A 14,562-nucleotide genomic window follows, 5' to 3' on the forward strand; every position below is an offset into this window, starting at 1 on the left:
GCAAGAAAAGAAATGATCGAACCAAGTCGTGGTGGATGGTTGTGTTACATGTCATACACATGCATTTCATGCATGTGTCTAAAAATTGAAGAGCTAGGGAGTCGTCTTCGAACGCTTCTTTCACTGCCAATATGCGGCTGGTGGTGGTGGAGGAGAAGGAGGTGGTGGTGGTGGTGGTGGTGGAGGAGGAGGAGGATACATATATCAATATATCAGCGGAAGTTCCCATTGCGGCTCTGTCGAGAGCTCAAGAGATCACGTTTTAGCCACAGTGGATGATAATGCTTAAACGCCGAAGCGCGCAAACTGACTGAGAAAAGGCTGTATAGAAAAGGGTTGGTCTGGAGATTGTAAAGCAGCAAATGATACCTGATATAGGAAAGCCAGAAGGTGTCTCTGGCGGTTTGCTTTACGAAACTTCTCAGAGCTGTCCTCCTTTACAGAGAGTTGAACACTTAAAAAAACTTGAATTTCCGGAACTGTCGATGTTAAAAAAAAATCGGAAATGTTGGATTCCCTATGAGGATGGGTGGATGGGGTGCATCAAGTAGGGCAGGAATTTTCTACATTGAAGTGCTGGGAAATAGGCGCCTTCTGGTAATTGATTTTGTAGATGTACGGATACGAGTATTGCAAGATCCCTGAAGCAATAAGCGAAGGGTTCTGGAGAGGATACCCTAAATTCACGGTTTTGGCTGGTCTGCATAGATAGAAGTTAGACGGGAGAAATTCGATGGCATTATTCCACATTTTAAAAATAGGTCATATGTTCCAGAAAATAACCATTTGGGTTAGTATTTCGTGGAATGAACGATCTGGTCTCGTAAGAGCAAAACCAAAAGCTGATTGTAATTTGAAACAAAAGCCATAGAAAGCAGAGACAGAACAGGGAGTGGGAATTCAGCACCAGTAAATATCATCTTCATAATGATGTAGAAATGAGGAAAGATATTTTTAACAGTATGTATCGAAAGATCTCCAAAAAGTTAAATCAGCAGTCAATCAAATTTGAGACGCGGTAAATCGTCTTACGCCCAGGACCACGGTCCCCTAAAACCCCAGACATTGAACGCCAAAGAAAATTTAGTCCTCGTTACAATATCCGGTTTCGGTACACGCGAGACGCCGTCATATATTTGATCCATTGGCAAAGCATTCAAATATGGTGGAGAAAAGCTCATTTTAACCCATTCGCGACTAATTACATCGTCTCTATCGGGACCTCCGACATCAGCTTCGATGAGGAGTTTCCCTCCGCCAGAAGCACTCAGCGGGATAGTTTTGGGAACAGTTTCATCCAGCACTTTCTCGATGGATTTAATGTAATTAGTCACTAAATCCATATCCACGGCAGTCGTAATATTGTTGTCGAGAAGGACAATATGGTCACAGTGGACGTGGGCTGGCTTTTCGGATTCGGGGACTGGGTTTTGCGGATTATATTGGACAAACCCGGCTTCTGGTGGGAAGGTGACTGACGGCGGCATGGCTACTGGAGGGCCAGGGAAAGGGCCATTACTTCGAGTTGGTGTTGAGTGCCCAAACTCTAGAATAAAATGTAGTCCAGATGGTAGAGCAATGTTTGTGGACGTCGACTGTTCGATGTGCTGGCGTAAGCTCGCCCATGTAGGATTTGTTATCATGACTTTCGAGGCGATTTAGAAATTAGTTTGAAGGCAGGTGTTAAAAAGACATCCTACCATGCTCAAGTGGTTGTAGGTAAACTGGAGGGTTGGGCAAGCTTACATATAAAGCCATCTTCCACCATTTTAAGCTCATTCATCTCCTGACATGGACAAAATGCGAAATAGTTCAGATTCATACAGGCATTTGATGTCCCCGCAGCGTATCCCCTGGGCTCCGTATCGGTATTGCTCCATAGAAGGCCAGAGTCCGCGTCCTTGTGAGGCGTCGAATCTAGCGCGAATACATGCTCGAGTTGGAACTGCGCCAATGCCTCTTTAAGATAAAGAGCACATCCTTGGGGAACATGGAGGACAATGTCCATGCCCCTTTTCAATGCGCTAACGCCCCTGACAATGACAAGTGGCAGTGACTCTTTCATAGTTCCCACCATGTTCGCCATAGTGATGCATGGTTGGCGATCACGATCTATCCATGGTGGAAATGGGAACCAACGTTCCTGGGCACCTAGATGTCCAAGAGCCCTCATAATTCCATATCTTTGGGCCACTTCTGCCTCCGGAGCAATAAGGGGGATAACTTGAAGCCATTCGAGAGGGAAATACGAAGCCGGAATATCGGCGATAGGGTGCGCAGGGCAGTAAACGATCCATTTGAAATCGGGCCTATCGAGAAACGACGGAGAATGAAACTCCGTACGCTGAAATTCTTCAACTGTCTGCCCATTTTTCGCCGCAGAATAAACGAATTTGATCCATTGGAAGGGAGCAGATGGCAGGTTATCCTCCAGTTCATTGGCTCGGCGTCGGATGGTGAAAACGATCTCCTTTTGGCCCACTTGAGCCAGCCCTTTAGATATGTAAGTCCAGCAGTTAACTTCACCGCTAACCGCGGACTTGATCGTATGATAGAATATCAGGGCTTGGACGTTCTCCTCAGGCAAAACGGGATGAGTAAGTGGCCAAGCTATTGCCTTTGTTGTTTGGCCCGCAGCCTGTTGCAAAGCAGGCGGAGGATTGTCTGCGACAGCTGGATGAGGAACATTATTCGGATATGGAGAAACGTTCTGCTGAATGGCATCCCTGGGTGATGAGGGTCCAGAATAACTCGCAGAAGCCTGTGAAGCTGGTTTCTTCTTACCAAGGCCGGAAAGGCGCTTCTTCCATCTATCAAAGCCCATGACCGTGGTTGATAGACGCAGCGATTGGGGAAAATGGAGGGGGCATCAATGGTTGGGAAGAGGTAGAATTCGATTCCGCACTTAGCATTACATTTCGGGAAATAGTTGTCGATATATATATATATATATATATATAACCGTTGACCGGCACTGTTGAGATGTTGAACGTTCTCGGCTGCCACAATTCATCCAAACACAGCCCTCCTCCACATTCCGTCAACGCGCCGTCAACGTGTCAATACGAGAGATCATTGTGGCGTTACACTCCAAGAACCCCATACATGGGACCAGCCAACGCTGATTGTTACCTGAAGCCCTTGGAGACAATGTGGTGGCTTTTGTCAATTGGAGCATGGCTGGTGGCTAGAAAATGCAGTCGAAGGTTTGGGGGCAGTAGGCCTCCAAGTTGCCCACGGGTTATAGTTTTGCTAGTGTGCTAAGCTTGCAGGTTTAGGGCCCCAGCAACCCTAAGTTTCACTAAGCTATTGTTAAAGCCTGGCCCAGAGGGTCTGACCGTCAAAAATCAGGTGACCACTAACCGCCTCGGAGCTAACCTTGGAAGCAACCTGGGAAAGTTGCGACTTCAATAAGGACGATAGTGCTCAGACTTTACGTTCCCTCCGACAACACTATTGTGAAAAGTTTTCCGGGTTTGCCCAATGCACGGAGATACTCAAAAGGAAAATGTCTTTAGGCAAGTATCCATTTTATATTGCTGTTGTCTGGTTCCCCACCCCGATTCAGTTTGCAAGCCAGCCATCTCATCTCGCGGCGTCAATATCCAGAATTGCGAAGCTTGGGCCAAGAGCTAACACGACCGTTGACTATAGATGAGGAAGTGCTGGAGCTTGTCGCTAAAGATGGAACTATGGATTAGTATGTTGGCGCATATCTTTAAGCTCGTCTATGCGTCACTTCGTTGACATGTTGTGATGCTTGATATAGTCAGAAATGGCCCAACTTGCTGGACCCTTTAATCGAACGACTAGAACATGTGCGTCTTCCTTCACAAATTCTTAGCTTTGTGCGAAGTTCAGACGGAGTGATAATAGAAAAATCCCTAGTGGAAGCTGACAGTTCGTGTAGATCATTCACAATGACTTCCCGATGCCCACTATCGCTCCAACTTGGAGCCCAACTGTTGATACCCCAAGTCTTATCCCCTCCTCCTATTCTACCCAAGAAATAAACTCGCAAGCAAATAGCAATAAAGAGAATGCTCCCCCACCACCACTACAAACCCCGCCCCGCCGACCACCAGTTCCGGCCTTTTCATCCTCCGCCTCCAATGAACGCATTCCTGATTCGCAGCCGCAGTCTGCTCCGACGGACGACGCCCTCCCTCCACCCCTCGTCGCAATCCTCTTGTCAATCAAATCCACTCTAAAGACCTATTTCTCCACAAACCCACCACACACAATCCAGCGCCTAGCAGAGTTGATACTACACCCGACCCGTTACTACCGCACGTTGCCTGCGTATCTCCGTGCAGTAGACAGGGTAGTGTCTGTCTCCAGCGGCGCTGATATTTTCCCATTGCCGCGCTCCATGCCTTTACCCGGCGGCATTATCGATACCAATCTCGCCAACGGCGTCAATGGGACAGGGAGCTATAATTTCATGCTTAGCGATAGCGATCTGCTGGGAAGCGATGAGTCTCTTGGAGGTGCTCTTCTCACGCCGATCCCGTGGCTGAACAACAACTTTACTCTTCCCGGAGGTAACGACGATGGTGACTTTGTGGAACGCGGTTCTAGTCCAAATTCGAGCCCAGGTGCCAGCTCGCCCGGTAGCAGCAGCGCGTCGTTGTCCGCTGTTCCGCCGCTGGAATCCGGCGCCGTGGCCGAGGGCGAACTCATTCGACAGGGGCAAGAGACTGGTGCTGTTCCTACAACAATACACCATGAGAATGCGCGACAGCACCAGACGGCTTCGTCTCTGATGGGTGAGGGAGCTGAGGGAGAAGCACAAGGGGAAGAATTCGAGGAAGTGCCTCATGCGAGAGGTCCTAATATCCTGGGCGTAGAAGATATGGGATTGCAGAATGGGAAGGGAGTGGTGATGTCACTGTCGGCCAGTCCCCCTCGCACTGATGTCTCTCGTGGCGGTGGTGGTTCGGCGGCCGATTCAAATGACGCCCTGCGAGAATCAACGGGTAATGATGAGTTAAGTGATGATATGAAGGGTGATACAGATAGAGATGCAGATGGAGACATTGTCATTGGTGATACACCTGAGAAGCCTGTTGGGGCGCCGAAGGAAGACCAGCCAGGGCCTGTTTCAATGGTGCAATCTGAAGAGCCGAAGCAAGAAAATGGCGTGCTGACAGCGTCAGCGATGGAAACAGATGAAGGACCAAATGAGAGCAAAACGGAAGAATCCAGCGGCGGCAGTCGGATGGACACATGAAACAATACCGTACTGTTTTCCTTTTTTCTCTGTTTCTTGACCGAATAGGCGTTCCTGGCTTTTCCCAAGCTCCGAGTTTATATGGAGATGGCTACCGAGGGGTTTCACAGAATTGAGAAATAAGGTGCTCGTTAGCATGTCTTGCTCGCATTGTATTGCTTTCCTGAGTGCTCCATTTCCAGAGCATATTGAAGCATATCGAAACTGAGAGTTCATGATCTCGATGTAAGAATCTCATTGACGAATTTAATTTCATGTTTCCCAAAGAAAGGAACACCCTTTCTCCCTCTATATAAGGAGTTATGTACACCAATAGAAAGTAAATAGTCATAAATCATAGGTGATGTATTACACATTAAATATCCGAAGAACATGGGGATACCAGGGGAATATGGATTGAAAGAAAAAGTCAAACATATTGATGCCCAGAACAATGGGGATTTGATATCAATCCATCATCACAAGAAATAATAAAAAAAAGATTAATGGGGCCCTTCATACCAGTTAGAAAACTGCCCGAATCATAACTTACAGTTTCCGATCTCCCTCTGATGTAGTGCCCGTTTCTTGCTGGCACTTTTTCACCAGCTTTGCCCAGCGCACTTCAATGATAGACGTCAGATCGACACATACAAAGATCCTCATAAACGTAGCATAACTCGGAAAGAAAAAGCCACTCACGTCCACAAGCATTACAGAGCGTCTTCTTCCCGCTCGGGCCCTTCCGCCACTCAGGCGACGAGAAGGTCCCGCAATCGGTGCAGGAATTCGTTTCCGCAGGCCTAATCCTGCGTTTCCTTTCAGTGTTGGCCTTAGCGCCCTTAATACCATCCCTGCGGCTCCCCGTGAAAGCAGTCGCCGGAAGCCCGTCACTCTGGAAAATAGTGCCCTCAGGGTCACCGGTACTTATCCCCCGCGCGCGTTCGCCAGCCCCATAGCGCAGGCCAGTCATGAGCTCGATATCGTCTAGATATGTGCTACCTTCGAAGCCAATGGGATGGGAAATGTTATGACGGGGTAGGGATGCCGTCACATTGGGCAGCATTGGAGGATTGGGCGGTGGTACAGTAGCAAGTCCGAATTGAAATTCACTGGTAGGAGGAGGGTGGAAGGCTGGGCTGCTGGTTAAATCGCGATGGGTTTGTGATGGCATGGAGCGGACTTGCTCGCTGTCTGGTTTAATCTCATGGCCGTAAAGCTGAAATTCCCCTTCCCGTTTCAGTTCTGCGATGCGTCTGGTCAGTCGTTCGTTCTCCAGTTTATGTTCTAGAAAGGAGTCGAGAAGCTGTCTTTGTTTAGTCAGGTAGGGGCGGGCGATTATTGAGAACTCCATGCTTGTCGCAGAGTCGATGTCCCCATGGGCATCCAATAGTAGATAAGTCCCATCATGCTTCTTAAAACGGTAGTAGCACTGGAATGGAGTTTTTGTGTTTATTGAACTAGCAAACTCTTTGACGACCATTGAGCGGTCATCTGGATGGATAAACTCAAACAAGACATTGCCTATTAAATCCTCCGATTCGTACCCTGTCAGTGCCTTGCAGCAAGGGGACACAGATAGCAGTATCCCGGACAAATCTAAAATCTGTATCAGGTCTCTTAATCCCGCTAGGATGATACTCATGTGATTTTCCGCCTGTATGGACTCAACACCATGTTCGCCGCCGGTGCCCGCAGGACTCATAACTGGATGTGAAGCTGTAGTAGGAGGCGCGCAGGGGATGTCCTCTGCCAGTTTGTTTTGTTCCCATATTAAGGATTCAGCAGGGATATTTGGAGGAAATAAGGTAGCTGTTTCAAAGGCCTGGATATTTCTAAACGCGGCATCGGGAGCACCGAAACCGGGACTGCAATGTGGTTCCGCATCATTGAAGTTTCCCGTAAATGATCCTCGTGCATTTAACCCTGGGACAGGGATCTTTCGTTATTTATTAGTTAGAATATAGTTATACCATGGTAGAAGGGCTGCTGCTGCTGTTGAGTGGTTGGTGGTATCATACATACCTCTGTAGAATAATCTGGAATTCCTTGAGCGAATCGGTGATCATATCCTGACATGGGGAAAGCCCGAGGTGGCCTGTTAAGGAATCGAAGCGACCTGATGAGAGGCACAGTTTGGAAAGCTAGTTTGCGACTGAGAGCGAGGTATATCTACGGTATCACTAAAATACCAGGTTGTTGTGATGAGGAAACATATTTTAATCTCTCTCGCTCGTGCTCTCACACCGTTTTATCACACGCGCGTCATGGCTGCTTCCTTGTTTCTGCTTTAGGTATGCACTGTACAGGAGTGTCGACATGTACATGTACATACATACAGTGCTCTACGGAGCAGCACATGCACAGGCGCAGCGAGCTTGTCGGCCTCTCACAGCGGCTTCGGGATCCCCCGCACCCCGGCCATCTGGCCCCCGTAGCGCCGGGTCTGGAGCTTTTCGGGCCGTGTCTGCACCCGATCAGCGCCTATCTGATCGGAAGTCTACTTAGCACTCTCTGCACAACGGCAACGAATTTATGGAGGTTTCCATCACAATACACCATCGGTCAGCTATCCAGCGCAGGGGCCCCCGTGGATGGGTTACCCATTAGACGAAGAGTCTAGGCAGTACTGTGGACTGGTATAGGCCAGAGAGTTCAGGACGGCTCGGTCACGTGCTGTCGTGCCTAACCCAGAAGGTCCCGCGTTGAACAACGCGCAGGCAGCATCACCTCCAATTTTCCAGGATCGCCCTCTGGAAAGCAAAAACCAACTGGCAGCCGTTTCCCCACAACGCCCAACACCAATACCTGGCTTGGGTAGGAGTGGATTCGAAAAACAAACCTGGCAAGATGTATGTGCCATCTCCAGCTACATCTGTATGCTTTTTTTGTCTTTTAACTAACCGGCTATTCAGGTGTAAGTCACCTACTGGAGGACCGTTTTTCGGAGAGCTAACAGCTGTCAAGCGAAAATCGACAAGTTATCCATTCTTGGGTAAGCACGCTCATGATATATATATATATATATATATATATACCTCTTCCATAGCTATGAGCATATCACTAATGTTTGCTGGTCCTTTTCACCTAATAGTGTTCGGTCGTTTGACAACAGCCGCAGCGAAACTATCCAGTTTCATACCCCTTTGACCCTCATTGTCGGATACAATGGTTCTGGGAAGACGGTATTCCACATCTCGGATATATCTAATTTTTTTTAGGTATTTAACTAATTGAGCCATAGACCATCATTGAGTGTCTCAAATATGCTACGACAGGAGATCTTCCCCCCAATAGCAAAGGTGGTGCTTTTATTCACGATCCAAAGGTTTGTCTACGGATATACGTGTTCGATTGAAGATAAGAGCTAAAAGCAAATCACAGTTATGTGGCGAAAAAGAGGTACTGGCTCAAGTAAAGCTCTCGTTCAAGTCTGTATCGGGAGCGAGGATGGTAGCAACTCGCAGTCTACAGCTTACTGTGAAGAAAACTACGAGACAGCAGAAAACCTTGGAAGGCCAGCTTCTAATGGTTAAGGACGGCGAACGAACGTCTATCTCTTCGAGAGTGGCGGAACTTGACCAGATTATGCCTCAATATCTCGGTGTTTCAAAGGCCATCCTTGATTCTGTTATTTTCTGCCATCAGGATGAGAGCCTGTGGCCAATGAGTGAGCCCTCCGTTCTAAAAAAGAAGTTCGACGAGATATTTGAAGCCTTGAAATACACGAAGGCTATCGATAACATCAAAGCACTGCGAAAAAAGCAAAATGAAGAACTCTCTAAATTCAAAATCATGGAACAGCATGCCAAAGAAAATAAAGATAAAGCTGACCGTGTAGGTATTCATTCTCCAAAGTGTATTTCTCAGTAGATTCTAGCTGACCCTTTTAGGCTGAAAAAAGATCAATCAAATTACAAGACGAAATCGAGGCGCTGCGTGCTGAGAGCCATGAACTTTCACAGCAGATGAGACGAGCTGCCGAACTGGCAGATAAGGCCTGGAAGGAGTCAGAGAGTTATGCACAAATTCTTGGTACTTTGGAAGGGAAGCGGATAGAGGCTAAGAGCATCCAGTCCAGCATCACCAACCTGCAAGAACATCTTGTCGAAGTCGATGAGTCTGATGAATGGCTTGAAAGGACTCTGGAGCAGTTTGAGTCACAACAAACTCAATATCGAGAACAAGAAGTATCATTGAAGGAAAAATATGTAGAGCTCAAACAAGTAATTGAAGACAATCGAACGAGGCTAGGGCTCAAACAAGCTGAATATGGCAAACACGAAAATGACAAAGCTCAGTTCGAACGACAGCTGGGAAGACGCGAAAAATTGATCAAAGAAATTGCTAGGCAGAATAATATTCGTGGTTTCGACGATGACCTTGATGACATGCAAGTCAACGAATTCATGCAGAGAATTCGAAAGTTATCTAAAGATCAAAACCAAGCTTTAGAGAGAGCACGACAGGAGGCCCAGATGGAATTACGTGAAGCGCAGAGCCTTCTAAACCAACTCAGCCAACGGAAATCAGCCCTACAGGAAGTGAAAAACGCTGCGAGAAAGCAGATATCATCCAATGATATCGAAGCAGATTCGTACCAAAGACGTCTTGATGGGATTGACATAGATGAAGGTAGTAAAGCTGTTTTGGAGTCAAGAATTGAAGAGACCGAACGTTCCTTAAATGAGGCGAAGGAGAAAGCGAAGGCCGCATCCTGGGATAGCACAATCCAAAGCAAAACCGCAGAAATTCGATTGTTGGAAGATGAGAGCTCGAAATTGAATGCAGAGCTGATCGAAGGGACCAAAAGAGCGGGTGACCTTGCTCGATTAGACCATTTCAAGAAGGAGCTTAAGGACCGCGAACGCAGCCTCGAAACCATGGAAGGAGCACACAGTGACAGGATCAAGAAATTTTTAACTCCGGAATGGAACCCCTCTACACTCGATCAGGAATATCAAAGAGCCTTACAGGAAGCTACCAACGCCTTGACGCGCGTTGAGCGTGATAGGGACGGTGTAAGCAGGCAATTAGAGCATGCCGAGTTCAAGCTAAAGACGACTCGAAAGGATCTTCTGCAGCGGCGAAATGAATTGAAACAATGCATTCAAAAAATACGAGACGCTGTTGACGACGAACCCGCTGAATATCCCGACATTCTGAAGCAGCGACAAGTGCAGCTTGACATGGCTAAGAAAGATGCCGACCAGTATGCCGGACTGGGAGAGTACCTCAGCAAGTGCATGGACGCGGCTAGGCAAAAGAAGGTCTGCCGAATGTGTTCCAGACCCTTCAAAACTGAAGGTGAATTCCAAAATTTCCTGAATAAACTCGATGCTCTGGTAAAAAGAGCTACCCAGGATGCTATCGATGAAAGCATGCAGCAGCTGGAGGAAGACCTAGAAGCGGCTCAAAGTGTTTCTACCTTCTATGATACTTGGGTTCGGCTTTCGAGTACTGAAATTCCAGCTCTTGAAAAGGAGGAATCCCAACTAGAGTCCCAACGAGAGGATTTACTCTCCCAGGTCGAGGACCATGACAAGATTGTTAGCGAGCGTGTGGAATCAAAAAAGAACGTGGAATCGCTATCGAAAACAGTTGCGACGATTTCAAAATACGATAGCGAAATCAAAACCCTTCGATCGCAGATCCAGAACCTTTTGGCAAACCAACAAGATGTGGGCGGCACACGGACATTAGAAGACATCCAGGAGCAGATTTCCGCGATTGGGGAAAGGTCGCGTGAGTTCCAGAAAGTCATTTCCAAGTTGAATAACGAGAAGGATCAGTCGCGAACTGAGATTACAGCCCTCGAGTTGAAACTTCGAGATGTGCGAAGTAACCTGGACAATGCCAACTATCAACTGGAGAAAAAAGCGAGCCTTGCTGCCCGTGTTGAAGAATACCGTAACCTAAACGCCAAGCAACGAGAAGCCATTGAACAAGCTGACCAAGATATTGAGAGTCTTGCTCCTGAGGTTTCGAAGGCACAAGCCCTGTATGACGACATTAGCTCCCGGGCTGGAGCTAGAGAAAGGGAGCTACAACAAGAAGCGTCCCAACTGTCCGACAGTTTGCATCAACTTAGCCTGACGAACGAAGAGGTCATGTCTTACAATGACCGAGGCGGTCCGGCACTGCTGGCCAAGTGCGAAAAGGAAGTACGCAATATAGAAACCGAAATTGCAAGCCTGGAAAGAGAACAAGGGTCAATAACGAAGGACATCAATGCGATTTCAGCCCGGCTTAAGGATAGCGAAAATACAAAGCGACAGTACGCTGATAATTTGCGATACCGGCGGGAAACAGCAGCGCTTGAAGATGTCAACGCAACCATTGAAGAGTTGGCTGCGCAGAATGCGGAAGTGGACCGAAGCCGCTTTAGAGAAGAGTCAGAACGACGAACACGAGAACACAACGCCCTATCAGCGCGGCAGGCAAGCAAGATGGGAGAAATGAAATCAAAGGATGATCAACTCATGCAGTTACTGGCTGATTGGAATACTGACTACAAAGACGCTGCGGTTAAGTTCAAAGAGGCCCATATCAAGGTGGAAACAACAAAAGCTGCGGTTGATGATCTTGGTCGCTATGGCAGTGCGCTTGACAAAGCCATCATGAAATACCACAGCTTGAAAATGGAAGAGATTAACCGTATCATCGAAGAACTTTGGCAAAAAACATACAGGGGAACGGACGTGGACACTATCTTAATCCGCTCTGATAACGAGAACGCCAAGGGAAACCGATCCTACAACTATCGCGTGTGCATGGTCAAACAGGACGCAGAGATGGATATGCGCGGCCGATGTAGTGCTGGCCAAAAGGTCCTGGCTAGCATCATCATCCGTCTAGCACTTGCGGAATGCTTCGGTGTCAATTGCGGCCTGATCGCCCTCGACGAGCCGACAACGAATCTTGACAGAGATAATATTCGATCCCTGGCAGAATCGTTGCATGATATCATCAAGTCACGCCAGCAACAGTCTAATTTCCAGCTCATTGTCATTACTCACGATGAGGAATTCTTGCGACATATGCAATGTGGCGATTTTAGTGATTACTACTATCGTGTCTCGAGGAATGAAAGGCAAAAGTCTATTATTGAGAGGCAATCTATTGCGGCCGTAAGTATTTCTCCTAGGACACTCCATTTTCTCCATCAAATGGGACGTATCTATTTCAAATACTGATAAATTTTAAATAGGTCATGTGAAATCGGAAGCCATATTTCGTAGAGTTAATTTTATCTGAAACTAGCTGTCCGATTTGATCTATTCCTACCTGTAGCCACCCTCCTTTTGAAATCTGTAACGCTGCTTCTTAGCGGGAAGGTCATTGAAATTCAATGCGAAACTTTTTCTGCCTTTTACACATTGGGTTTCATAGGTGTAGGGGAAGGATTTAATACTTCGACCACAAGGAGGCGTAACATACAAATCAGCGGCACGAATGAGCGTATCAAAAGTATGTGCTTAAATGGAAAACATGAACGTAAAATAAATACTTCCTGTGTCTCAATCGTCACCAGTACCATCCCTTTCACCCTCATCCTCATTCTCGTCATCGTCATCGACCAACGGCACAAATCGAAAATCCACAAAACCAGCGTTTCCCATCTTACTTGCCATAGGCTGTTGAGCTCCACCTCTACCATCTAGGCCATCACCCTCCCCGAAATCTATCATGAACTGTAAACTCAAAACACCCTGCCTATCAATGCGAATACTGACTTTGCTCGAAACAGCCATTGCACGCAGCGCTTTATGGATAAGTGCAAATCTATACCTCTGACGAACCCTAGATCTGGATGGTGAATTGACAAGGAAAGTTTCCGTGACAGTTGGCGCAAGTTTGCCACGCCGTGCTTGTTGTTGTCTTGAAGAAGTGCTTCCGTCATCGCCTCCAAGTGTCTTGTACACAGGTTCATTCACAGCTCCTGCTGCGGCGGGGTCTTTGTCGATTGAGAACTCCACGGTGGATTCGCTGAATGGGCCGCCAGAGGCGGTAAGGGCAAAATACGGTGCTTTGGTTGCGGATACGCTGAATGATAATACGGTTGGGTTCGTGGAATCCAGTTCCATGATGGCGTTATGGAGCCACATTGAACGCATGATGGACTTGAATACAATGGCGTCACGTTGCAATGGGATATCACGATCTCCAGCTGAAAAATCCATATCTAGGTCGTCCGGTTCGTATGTAGTCAGTTCGCAAGTGGTAGTCACGCCAGCCTCTGATAAAGTGATAGTCAGTGGTGATCCTTGTTTGATGTAGCTGATGTTGCAAATGCGGTTTAGGAGTAACGCTGGTCCTGAAAATGCGTTTAAAGTTGTTGAAGTGGGCGCATTCGTTGTAGAATTGGAATTTGATGAGGCATCATTAAGACCAAAGATCTGGAGTGTCTCGATCAGGGCAGACAGAGAAATCAAAAACAGCGGTGAGGCAGTACTTTCGAAGCCACCTCCACCTTCCTCATCGTCTGAAATGGTAGAATTGTTGGAGTCCTCGGACGGTGGATTGAATATATAATTGGTAAAAAGTCTTCTGTCAAGAAATGCGACCCCTTGCATTACTCGCCCATCTTCAGCAGAGAACCGAATGCCCTGCGAAGTTATTTGAACTGAAGCTTTCTGAGAGAATCCAATGCACCGCAAGAGAATATGTAACTGGTGAACAGAGCTAGAGACAGCTGAGAAAACTGGACCCTCAGGCTGCGACATAGTGATTACGAGTTGTAAAAAAGAGTTTAGATGAAAAGGCTGTGGAGTGGCTAGTTTGAGTGATATCAAAAGGTATCTAGAAATAAAGATCCCTGCGTAACTCCGATTTGTTGTACATAGTCAAATAGCAAAAATGGCGCAAGTTTTTGATAGACGTTCAACTTAGACGTAAACTCCAACAGCACATATCATAAACACAGCACCAAATCTGGTACAAATTAGTTTTGTGATACAAGATGAAATGAATGAAAATGACAAAATATGCTTACCCAAATGCCAATGAAGCTGGCACTCCAAGTAACGGAAGATTGAGAAGGGACCGATCTTAAAGTCGAAATAATCAGCACCTAATTCGGCCATATCTCCAACGACAACTACTCACTAATCCCGAAGAAGCCAACAAGAATGACAGCTGACGTGAATAGTTAGCCAATTGAATATATTCTAGGCAGGTCCACCAGACAGATCAAACTTACAGGTTACTAGAAGGGTAGAAGCAATGAACAAATGACTATTCTTCGAGACTAAGGGATAGAATGGGTTTCCACCAGCAGAATCCCATATCTCGTTCAGGGACATCGGTGCAATTGAACCACGTTGTACGGACAGTAAAGTGGAAATAAA

General features: G+C 47.0%; 7 protein-coding genes across 7 annotated transcripts in view; 3 read left to right on the forward strand and 4 right to left on the reverse strand.

The window, feature by feature from the left end:
- HCBG_04123 (uncharacterized protein) overlaps window positions 1–373 on the forward strand; it is a gene marked incomplete at both ends in the record, with an annotated part of 1,572 nt that extends 1,199 nt beyond the window's left edge. The window contains 2 exons of the mRNA XM_045431172.1: window positions 98–179; window positions 330–373. Of these exons, the coding sequence (XP_045287725.1) occupies window positions 98–179; window positions 330–373 (126 nt within the window). The remainder of the gene's footprint in view (window positions 1–97; window positions 180–329) is intronic.
- A 655-nt stretch (window positions 374–1,028) lies between these two features.
- Window positions 1,029–2,824, reverse strand: HCBG_04124 (uncharacterized protein; the record flags this gene model as incomplete). The annotated part of the gene is made up of 2 exons (XM_045431173.1): window positions 1,029–1,645; window positions 1,747–2,824. The coding sequence occupies 2 exons, from the start codon at window positions 2,822–2,824 to the stop codon at window positions 1,029–1,031; spliced, it is 1,695 nt and encodes a 564-aa protein (XP_045287726.1).
- Window positions 2,825–3,194: 370 nt separating this feature from the next.
- Window positions 3,195–5,233, forward strand: HCBG_04125 (uncharacterized protein; the record flags this gene model as incomplete). Its single annotated transcript, XM_045431174.1, has 5 exons — window positions 3,195–3,206; window positions 3,387–3,474; window positions 3,655–3,700; window positions 3,770–3,818; window positions 3,911–5,233. The coding sequence occupies 5 exons, from the start codon at window positions 3,195–3,197 to the stop codon at window positions 5,231–5,233; spliced, it is 1,518 nt and encodes a 505-aa protein (XP_045287727.1).
- HCBG_04126 (zinc finger white collar 2 protein WC-2) lies at window positions 4,744–7,291 on the reverse strand (the record flags this gene model as incomplete). Its single annotated transcript, XM_045431175.1, has 3 exons — window positions 4,744–5,835; window positions 5,915–7,151; window positions 7,238–7,291. The coding sequence occupies 3 exons, from the start codon at window positions 7,289–7,291 to the stop codon at window positions 5,762–5,764; spliced, it is 1,365 nt and encodes a 454-aa protein (XP_045287728.1).
- A 280-nt stretch (window positions 7,292–7,571) lies between these two features.
- Window positions 7,572–12,431, forward strand: HCBG_04127 (DNA repair protein rad50; the record flags this gene model as incomplete). Its single annotated transcript, XM_045431176.1, has 8 exons — window positions 7,572–7,802; window positions 7,858–8,089; window positions 8,180–8,207; window positions 8,307–8,397; window positions 8,457–8,540; window positions 8,597–9,049; window positions 9,106–12,342; window positions 12,423–12,431. 8 exons carry the CDS (start codon window positions 7,572–7,574, stop codon window positions 12,429–12,431), a joined length of 4,365 nt encoding a protein of 1,454 aa, XP_045287729.1.
- Window positions 12,432–12,606: 175 nt separating this feature from the next.
- On the reverse strand, window positions 12,607–13,938 carry HCBG_04128 (uncharacterized protein; the record flags this gene model as incomplete). Its single annotated transcript, XM_045431177.1, has 1 exon — window positions 12,607–13,938. The coding sequence occupies one exon, from the start codon at window positions 13,936–13,938 to the stop codon at window positions 12,733–12,735; it is 1,206 nt and encodes a 401-aa protein (XP_045287730.1).
- A 162-nt stretch (window positions 13,939–14,100) lies between these two features.
- Window positions 14,101–14,517, reverse strand: HCBG_04129 (uncharacterized protein; the record flags this gene model as incomplete). Its single annotated transcript, XM_045431178.1, has 4 exons — window positions 14,101–14,146; window positions 14,208–14,262; window positions 14,321–14,350; window positions 14,415–14,517. 4 exons carry the CDS (start codon window positions 14,515–14,517, stop codon window positions 14,101–14,103), a joined length of 234 nt encoding a protein of 77 aa, XP_045287731.1.
- Between the last annotated feature and the right edge of the window lie 45 nt (window positions 14,518–14,562).

This window comes from Histoplasma capsulatum, assembly GCF_000150115.1.
Source record: "Histoplasma capsulatum G186AR genomic scaffold supercont2.5, whole genome shotgun sequence".
NCBI classification, from domain to species: domain Eukaryota; kingdom Fungi; phylum Ascomycota; class Eurotiomycetes; order Onygenales; family Ajellomycetaceae; genus Histoplasma; species Histoplasma capsulatum.